At 38.6% G+C, this 9,674-nt stretch overlaps 1 protein-coding gene across 1 annotated transcript in view; it reads left to right on the forward strand.

Annotated features, from left to right (window-relative positions):
* The first annotated feature begins 1,591 nt into the window (after positions 1-1,591).
* Positions 1,592-9,674, forward strand: part of LOC139719617 (fatty acid-binding protein, liver-like) — a 12,224-nt gene continuing 4,141 nt past the window's right edge. Inside the window, exons 1-3 of the mRNA XM_071631025.1 lie at positions 1,592-1,770; positions 7,373-7,545; positions 9,532-9,651. Coding sequence (XP_071487126.1) covers positions 1,695-1,770; positions 7,373-7,545; positions 9,532-9,651 — 369 coding nt within the window. The 5' untranslated portion in view covers positions 1,592-1,694. The remainder of the gene's footprint in view (positions 1,771-7,372; positions 7,546-9,531; positions 9,652-9,674) is intronic.

Raw genomic sequence — 9,674 nt, forward strand, 5'->3', positions numbered from 1 at the left:
CACTAGACAGCAGTCTGATACCAATAAAACCAATGGTACTTTGCCTTAAAGACACTCAGTCGTGGCGAGTGGTTTGTGCGGCACGGAGACGAACGCAACACGCTGCCTCCCCCATTCTGTATCAAATGTATTGACCCCCAATGAGAATAACGCTGGCTCAATGGGTCAGCGAAAATACGGTAGGCTACAAGAGAGCTCCCTGTGCTTATCTCCTCACCCAAAATGGCTGTCCCAGCGAGCCACGAGAGCTTCCGAATGGACGTACTCTCTCAGTGCGCATGCGCATGAAGAGAGGCCAAAAGAGCCACGCGTCTTCTGGCCTCTCTCCTCCAATCACCGCAGCTCGCGGTGACAATGTTTGTGTATGATGCGTACACACACACGCACACACACACACTTGTCTCAGTGGTAGCATTGTCCCACACGTTTATGGATATAGCACCGATACTGGCATTGCGCAATTGCATGCACAAACTTCGGTCGTTCGGAGTTTACGTACCATTAGGGATGGCGATCGGCTGCCTTTAAGAGTTTCTGGTTAAAGTTTGAGCAGTGGTGACTAAAAATTGATATAGTACATGTACTGTTACTGAGGGGCGTAGCCACGAAATGATATTATTGTATTGTTGGAAGCACCGAACAGGCCCGGTAGAGTATATTTGATTTAATATATCATAGATCACAAATTAAGACAAAGGATCGGGGAGGGGGAGGGCGGCTAGATGAGGCGAGAATTTCAGTCGTGTGGTGATGCGATGTTGTGGAGGGTTCATGCAGTCAGTGACCGTACAAAGTAGGGCAAGATGTCAGAATGATTGCTTTGTGATGTCACATTTTTTTTTTAAAACTTGTGGTCGCACGCAGCAGCGCGCAAAGTCGAAAGTGCTTTGTGATGTCACAATTTGTTATTTTGGCCATACGATCGAAGCAATGCGGGATGTCAGAATTGTTTTGTGATGTCACAATTGCTTCGTTACATGTCATAAAGTGAAGCAGCGCCTGGCCGTGCGCGATGTCGGGATTGCTTTGTGATGTCACAATTGCTTATTTCGACACTTTGTTTCATAAAGACAAAATTAGTGAAGTAGCGCGCGACTTCATAATTGTATTGTAATGTAACGATAGCTTTTCAGTTGTGACATCATTTCACAATTAGTGCACTAGTGGGAAAAAAAAGGAAGGGGGGGGGGGGCTCGCCCCCATCACTATAGAGGATTAATATTTCATTGAAAAAAAGGTTTTAATTTGCGCCAATATCGCTAATAACACATAAAACAACCGTCTTTCCACTTGCTGCTGCTACCCTCAACTCAGAAAAACAGGCCTATAATGTGTACTTGAACTTGGATTTCCCGTAGCGCCATCTCCAGTCAGAATGCGGGATAACTTCGAGGTTCATTCACATCCATTATGTACGCGTAGATCAATTTATTATGGAAAAAGCAGCCTGATCTTGACTCGAATAATGTGGGTCTGTCATTGTCCTGCTGCGGCTGCGCTGAGAGTGCTGCATGCATGCTGCTTGCGATACGTTCAACGTGAAGCGTGCGTCGCCCGTGCGTGAAAGACAATTGCTTGCATCTCTAAAGAGGTTGCATTGAAAGCCACTGGAGCGAGCATTTTGTGACAATAAACTTATCCGGCTTCCTCGAGATCGTGGTATCGTCTGCTAGCTTCACTTTCGACCAATCACTATGGCAGCTGCTGAATTCGTGGGAAAGTTCAAGCTCGAGAAGAGCGACAATTTCGACGATTTTATGAAGGCACTAGGTGAGAAAATGGTTCCTTGTGGAGACGAAAATGTGGGTGAATACCGTATCATTACATGTGTATACTAGGGCCAACCATGTCTCGCATCTCGGGAACCTTGCCCGTGTGACTCGCCACGCACCTCAGTGCTCGTATATGAACGACACTCGTAGTCTGATGCCTGATGGTGTACTATGGGTAGCGTGCTTGTGGTTTGTGCATCAGATAAAATGTAGTAATATCTTTCTATTTCTTTTGAAGGTGTGTGGGTATATCCGGTTTATATGTGCGAGTATATCTCGTAGTGATACTATAGTAAATGTAAATACAATGAGCACAGCGCAGAGCAATTTTGACTCAAAGATACAGTTGCAGAGATATTTGTGATGTGAGAAAATATCATGCTAGCTAGGAAATGCATTATGAAAATAATGATGATATTGATTGTTCTCATTTATTTGCGCATATACTGGGCCAGGTATTAATAACTGAATGCAAGAAATCAAATATGAAACTTGCCCTTTTCACTATAGTTGCCATCTCTTTATTTGAAAGCAGGAAAGATATATAAAGAGAAGAATAAGGAAAGAATAGATGTATCCTTTTAGCTGCTAACTGGAGCCTCTCCTTTATATAACCAAGATGCATTTTGTATTTATATAACCATGTGGTAACTACCTGCCCATCTATGATTTGCATCCATGAATCCATCTTTTATATTCTCAGCATATGCAATCGTATGATTCACTTCACTATGTTTTCTTAGATATAGGTACATCTTCCATAGATTTTGATATCTACTATACACTAATATCTTTTTTCTTTTCTATATCTTTTGCTCATTCTCCTTATGTTTATTTACATGTGCATATAATATAGAGCTGGAGATAGAGATGGTTATATAATCCAGTGATGCCAAGTTCAAAATTTTTTTGTGAGTGAGATTTTCATGACTCGGCATCTCGGCGAGCGAATGTGCGCGCAAGCGAGGGTGCGGGAGGGGTCCCCCCCCCCCCCCCCCCACACACACACACACACACACCACCGTGGCCTCCCACGGTGGGGACTTTTTTCAATTTTTAGCTCGATGGTGCAATCAGGTGCATACTTAAGTGACTATTTTTCACTTATTTTGAAAGACAAAAGGAAAATATACCTTCAATTGTAACTATCACTTTAATCCTTTGAGCTACATGTATGCTCCTAATTACGGGCCCAAATTGCAGACTTTGCCCGATGCGTGAGAAAAATGGGTGTCGTGCGTGAGATCGTGAGACAACCCCTAAATGCTTGAGTCTCACTCAGAATGCGTGAGACTTGGTAGCTCTGTATAATCATATAATGGAGATAGAGAGAGATGAATATAATTATATATGAATTAATGTTTATTTCATATACAATCTGAAAGTAAGATGGGGTAGACAAAATTGGCTGTTGTAGGCCCTATTTATAGCGCATGAATGCATTCAGTGTAACTGTGTAACGTATGCACTAATCAGCAGATCTGTGTTAGAGTGTGATGGTGTTTTATTTCTGGATGGTGTAATAAATGAGTGTCCTGCATGTACTTGTAAAACCATGCTAGAATCCCTACATGTACCCAGTTCCTGTGTGGATAATGAGAAAGTTTGGCCCATTGCCATGGCATGTGTATATTTCCCTCAATGAGAGAAAAAAAATGTAATGTAATCTTTACTGAGCATATTGTCATTTGATGCTCCAGGTAGCTTCCGTGAGAGTATTTTCCTATTCAACAAAGGCTGTTCTATCATTCTGGCTTGAACAATGAATTTCCCAGCCTTCATGACTTACTGTAAAGCACTCATTTTTTTCTGAGTTGAACATACCAAACTGGAAGTGCATGGATAGGACTGTATAGGTCGTGAAAAATTTGCACAAATTACACTGTCAGTGTTCATGTTGAATTAATAAATGTCTTGTTGTGATTTTATTTTATGATGGTTAATTGTGCCATTTTTTTCTTCAACAATTATGATAATTCTCAAAATCTGCTAGTTACCCTCTGCCAGATTAATTAGTGCAATGTTCAATTTGTTGTTTTGTTTTAGTATTTTTGAAATGTCCCCATTTCATTGTATAACTTGCCCAAATGTTAGTTGACACATGCTATCGTAGTACATTGCACTATGCTGGATGGATACTTTTGAGTAATCTTGCTGGGCTCTTTCTTTTTTAACCATCAGTATATTATTTCATTTAATGTGATTAATGTATTTTTGTATAGTCATGAAAATTGGAGGTTGAAAGCCACTGGTTCCAAGGCTAACTTTATGGGTCTTTTTCATTATAAGTTTAGTTAAGATAATTCTGAGCAAATTTGGAAAGGATTCAAGCTTCAAAAACTACTTCTTGAGTCACCATTGCATTCCCAGTGAATATGATGAGACAGTCATGCATACAATGAGTGAACAGAAGTTTTACTTTTTTGACATGTACATAAAGGAAGCATGAAGCTCGAAAACATGCACTTCCAAGCTTACTCTAGCTTTGAAAAAAGCAGCAATGTGGAAATACCACCAACACTGAAATTTGTGGTTCCCAAGCCCATGAAAAAAAAAAAGCAATGTACAGAACATTTTTATTATCCCTTACAGCATAACTGGGAGGGTTTTTTGTTGTGTAATATTGCTGAACCAGCAGGTGGATGGATTTAAGTCATGAATGATTAGTTTCAAAGGCTTGTCTGTTAACCATATGTTTTCTTCATTAGTACAGTGTATAAATACTGCTCCATCTGATCAGCATGAGTGCAGGCATTTATAACATCGATTATATTTCTCTCCCTCCCTCTCTCCCTCTCTCTCTCTCTCTCTCTCTCTCTCTGTCTCTCTCTTATCCTTCCTGTCATATTTCCTGGTCATGATGAGTAAGGAATATTTCTCATGCTTGAAGACACAGTATAATTCTTTCATTTTCAATTTCATCACTTTTTAAAACCCATTGTCTTTTTTTTACATCCATGCATTTAGAAAATGTATAACACCTGTTTTAAGTTCACTGACTGGCCATATTGATAAGTTCAAATGAATGAAAAAATGAATACAGAAATAATGTGCAAAATTTTACATCAACAGTGTGGCATCACAGAAAGCACAATACATATTGTATGTGGAAATGCCCAGGCAATGACAGGTTTTGAAGGAAATATTATTTAGACAGCACTTACAAAATAGAATAGTAGTTGGTAGTTGTATAGTAGTTAATGGCAGAAGTAATGATAATGGTAATAACAATGGTACACAAATTGGCCCTTTTCTATCCAGATATACACATTTGTATCACTTATTGTTACAAAGACTATGTACAATATCCAGGGTCTTCTACCAGAGCACTATCTAAAGTGGAGGTGATGAGGTTAGGATAATAATTATTATAATTTTGCTGACGTAGTTATATCTTCCTGTGGAGCAAGAATTGTGCATTCTGTAGATCTTAAAGATTTGATTCATTTTACTTGTATTTCTCTCTCTCTCACAGTCTCACTAATTCTCTTCAGTTTTGTCACTATAGTAATCTACAACTTAAAGGGATGGTACAGTATTGGTGGAGCTGAGAATCGGGCTTTTAACTTTCTGCAAGAAACCAAGAAAATAAATATACTTATGAAATAGTACAGAGCATACAATTTTAAGAGGAATTCAAAGTTTATTTGATGAAAATCGAGTTTGGAATAACTAAAACATCCAAAAAAAAAGTAAAACAACTTTATTAGAATCGCTTTGTTTTGGATATCTCAGCCATTTCAAAACCAATTTTCATCAAATAAACGTTGAATTCCTCATGGAATTACATGCTCTTTCATATTTGATAAGAGGTTTCTCATTATCTCACCAAAAAATGTTAGAAACCTGAAATTAGGTCTCAACCAAAACTGTACAATCCCTTTAAACAGATAAGAATTTACCCATTTAAGACAAGTAACTACGGAAAGAAGGATTATTTATAGACACTACAAAAGTTTAAGTAAATAAAGCCCTTTTTTTTTCAAATCCTTGATGTGTAGTGATATGCTGTTCCAGCTGTATGTTGTCTTCACTATCAAAATGTAGAAAGGGACTTTGATTTCTAAACTAATTTCATAGAGAAGTTCATACAGAAACAAGCGTCATGGCTGCATATCATCAAGTACTTTGCCAGATTTTATATCGCAGAGATTGGACTAATCAAAACATTTCTTTTGAAGTGGTAATCTAAAATAAGATAATGGTCCACTTTATAGATAGGATGATTAAATATATAATAGGAAGTGAGGCTTATTATAGACATCAAGGCAAAGTTTAGGGAGATAAACTCTGAGCTTTCTTGAATGTGCAGGGAGTATAGAAAGGGTTGTGTGTTGTGTCCTGAACCTATTTTTGGACTCTGACTCGCTAATACAGAGGTGCATGTACATTACAGACACAAATCCCATCTCTGCTTAACATGCACTTGAGTAATCTGTATGATAAAGGTCACTGAGATTACATGAACAATCTCTCTCTCTCACTCACTCATCAGTCATCTACTGTGTAAAACTGACAGATAAAGGGAGATATATATGAATTCATGAGAAAATGGAGGTTTATTGTATAGCTACGAAAAGGTTTTGAGTGATAAACTCGCGATTTGCATAAACCCCTGCTGGTGTTTTACAAAGTCCAGGGTCCAGCGATCATTCCATGCTGAACCGTGCCAGACTGTAGACTTTGGCCTCAACCAAAGTTGACTTAACCAGGATTCTCTTTTTTAAAATCATTATCATATGAGCAAGATCAAGAGACTGTAGACTAATGTAAAAGATAGGGTCCAGTTGACTGAAGAACTTAATTTTGAAAGAGGTTTATCATGGTAGACATCAGCAAAGTTAATGTAAAGGATATAAAAAAAATAACACTTGATGTTGCTACAATACAGTCAATTAGTGTATCATACCATACTGTACTGTGGAACAAATTATGTCCTTCAACTGCCCTACAGCTAATGAGTCACTCGTATTACTATTCACATTATTCCAGCTGTGCAGGGGCCCAAGGCAGTGACAAAACAGGTGGTGGCTTTTCCTTACATATTCCATCAGTGTGGTGATCATTATCATTACGATAATGTGCTCTTACGTGTAGATATCAAAAATCTGAAAATCACGTGATTTCCGGCCTAAAACTGAGAAATACACTGTATGACATCAGCTCAAAAACTGAAAGATGAGATTATCTAAAACGTAATTGGGAAGACAGCTACCTGTATAAGTCGATATGGGAGTTCTCTGATCTCTAAATCATACCCATTGTATGACGACATAGTTTAACAAAAAAGCCGGATTTAAATGAATTGAACCAATTGAACTTACCCATTTTTGTGAACAAACTTTCATATGCTGTGTGGTGTTCTGCCAGTACCAAATCATATGCCTATGTATGTGTGTGTGAGTACATAAGAGATGTGTAATCTGTATGCTTGTATTACATGTACACATGTGTTAGATGAATATAGATACATTGTATCATATAAATGTACTAGTATCTATGAAGCAAGAACGTAATGAGTGGTATGATGACTCGAGATCAGTATGTGAAATGAACCATGTAGAATGCCTCGTTTATTTTCGTTGCTCTTATATCTTTAGGTGTAGGGTATGTCCTCCGCAAAGTGGGCAATTCCGTTTACCCCGAGCTGACCATCTCGAATGAAAATGACCACGTCACACTGACCTCGGTCTCCACCTTCAAGACGACGACCCTGGAATTTGACCTCAACAAGGAATTCCAGACGACTACCGTTGACGGAAGGAAAGTCAGGGTAAGTTTCACCCATCGACTTGGCAAAGCATTCAAGTACTAAAACTGTTGAAGGACAATATTGATGTTATATTGCATGGCAATGAATGGGATACCAGCAAGGGAATAGTGCACGAGTTAGGGCCAATATTGCTCCCCATTAAATCGCAGTATGCAAAGGGTACCTCTAACTAGTTTGTTGGAAGAATGATGCCCCCTCTGGCCACTGTTTATACATTCATATTAAACCTCTCTTCCCCAGTTTTAATACCATAATGACATTTAAATGCGGGAGCATGCAAACAAACAGGTTCTCTGCTTCTGTTGTGTGACACGACACCTAACCACACACTCAAGTCACACCAAGCAACCACACGCCACAGGTCGCCATGTCAATAACCATCACACAGCTCATCAGCATGTCCTGTTGAAGGCTACGAAGGGACAAAAGCTTGATGAAAATGTGAAGATAGAAAGAAGAAGTTACATCGGGATTGGCGGAAAAATAGTTGAAGAGTTTTATCGCAAAACGAGCTAACTCCATTCTTGTTAAGTTGAGATATTTGTGACCCTGCACCTCAAAACAAACAAAAAGTCGCCAGACATGAATTTTTAGTTGAGACCATATTCTGAAAGAGCAGACTTTAAGCTTTAAAATGATGTATAACTCAAATCAAATGGACTCTCCTAACCTATCTAAATATTGGAAAGAAAGCACAAACTCAAGAAAAGTGTGAACTGAGAAAAGAGGCTCTGAAGTACAGTGTCTATTCAAGCGCTTAATCTTTACCAAACCGTGCTGGCTGTGCGATGAATGGGACAAAAAACAGGAAGTAAACCACCATAGTAACAACAATGAAGGGATTATTAGATTAAACTGAAATGAAGCATGTCTCATTAACACATTCTGTCCAGAATTAATGCCAACTTTCAAAGCAGTAGCACTATCCTTTCAAAAGTTATTAGAGTTGAAAGTGAAGAGTGTGGGCAAGGTTTTTCAGAAATGAAAAAGGGATTCTAAAGACACACCTAATCACACTATTCTACCAAAAATGTTCGAGATAAACTGCTAAAAAAACACACTTTCCTGCCCGTTTTATGATACCAAATTTTAGCATAATGTAAAAGAAGACCCACTCTTTCAGAAAATATGAAAAAGTCAAGTTCGGCGAGGTTGACCCATTTCACTTATTTCCAGTCCTCATGCAAAATCAGTGTGTGCGACTTTATGTTCGTTTTGAGGTGCACGGTCACATTTGTGATTAAAGGGGATGGCTAGTAACCGATCAGTGGGAATCAGTGGGTATGCTGAGTTATGATCGTTCCAATCCTTGTGGGATTCATTTAAGAGTACATTAAAATCTACTGTTGTGTGAAAATTATTTGCTTCAGAATGGTCTCATATTCAAGCAATGTGCAGATTGAAGCCCCGTCACTGACCAGGGACGCTTACCTGGAAACTGCACATTACTTGAATATGAGACCATTCTGAAACAAATAATTTTTCACACAAGAATAGATAATATATAATGCACTCTTAAATGAATCCCACAAGGATTGGAACAATCATCCCTCAGCATTCCCACTGATTCCCACTGATCAGTTACTAGCCATCCCCTTTAAACTGCTAAAAAACATAGATAATATTATGAAAATATGGGATATTTTTTTTTCACAACTTTTAGACTATCCTTGTTATGTTACAAGTGAGGTATTACTGGAAAGGTTTAATTTTGCTCTATCTGGACTTACTTTGAAATGTTTGAAAATGGCGCTTAGCTCATTTTGCAATGAAACTCTTCATTCTCACGCCAATATACAATACCAATGTATTGTATGATATGTATCTCTATTTGTATGATATGTACTGATTTATATTACCAGGGGGGAAAAAAAAGTTCTCCCCTAGGTACAGTGATTTTAAGCATGGAGTGGCGTATCTCCTGAATTTAGTATCATAAGAAGAAGTATACAGACAATTGAAATACACTCTGATCTGTGTTGGCAGTCGACAGTGACCTTGGAGGACAAAAAGCTGGTGCAGAAGGAGTACCCCCTGGAGGGCAACGACGAGTCAAAGAACTGTGTCTACATCAGGGAGCTGGATGCTAACAATGACCTCAAGATTGTGAGTGCAATATACGTCTCTCT

The sequence above is a fragment of the Diadema antillarum genome, unplaced genomic scaffold, assembly GCF_040938485.1.
Source record: "Diadema antillarum isolate AM-2024a unplaced genomic scaffold, OU_Dant_1.0 scf00000112, whole genome shotgun sequence".
NCBI classification, from domain to species: Eukaryota; Metazoa; Echinodermata; class Echinoidea; order Diadematoida; family Diadematidae; genus Diadema; species Diadema antillarum.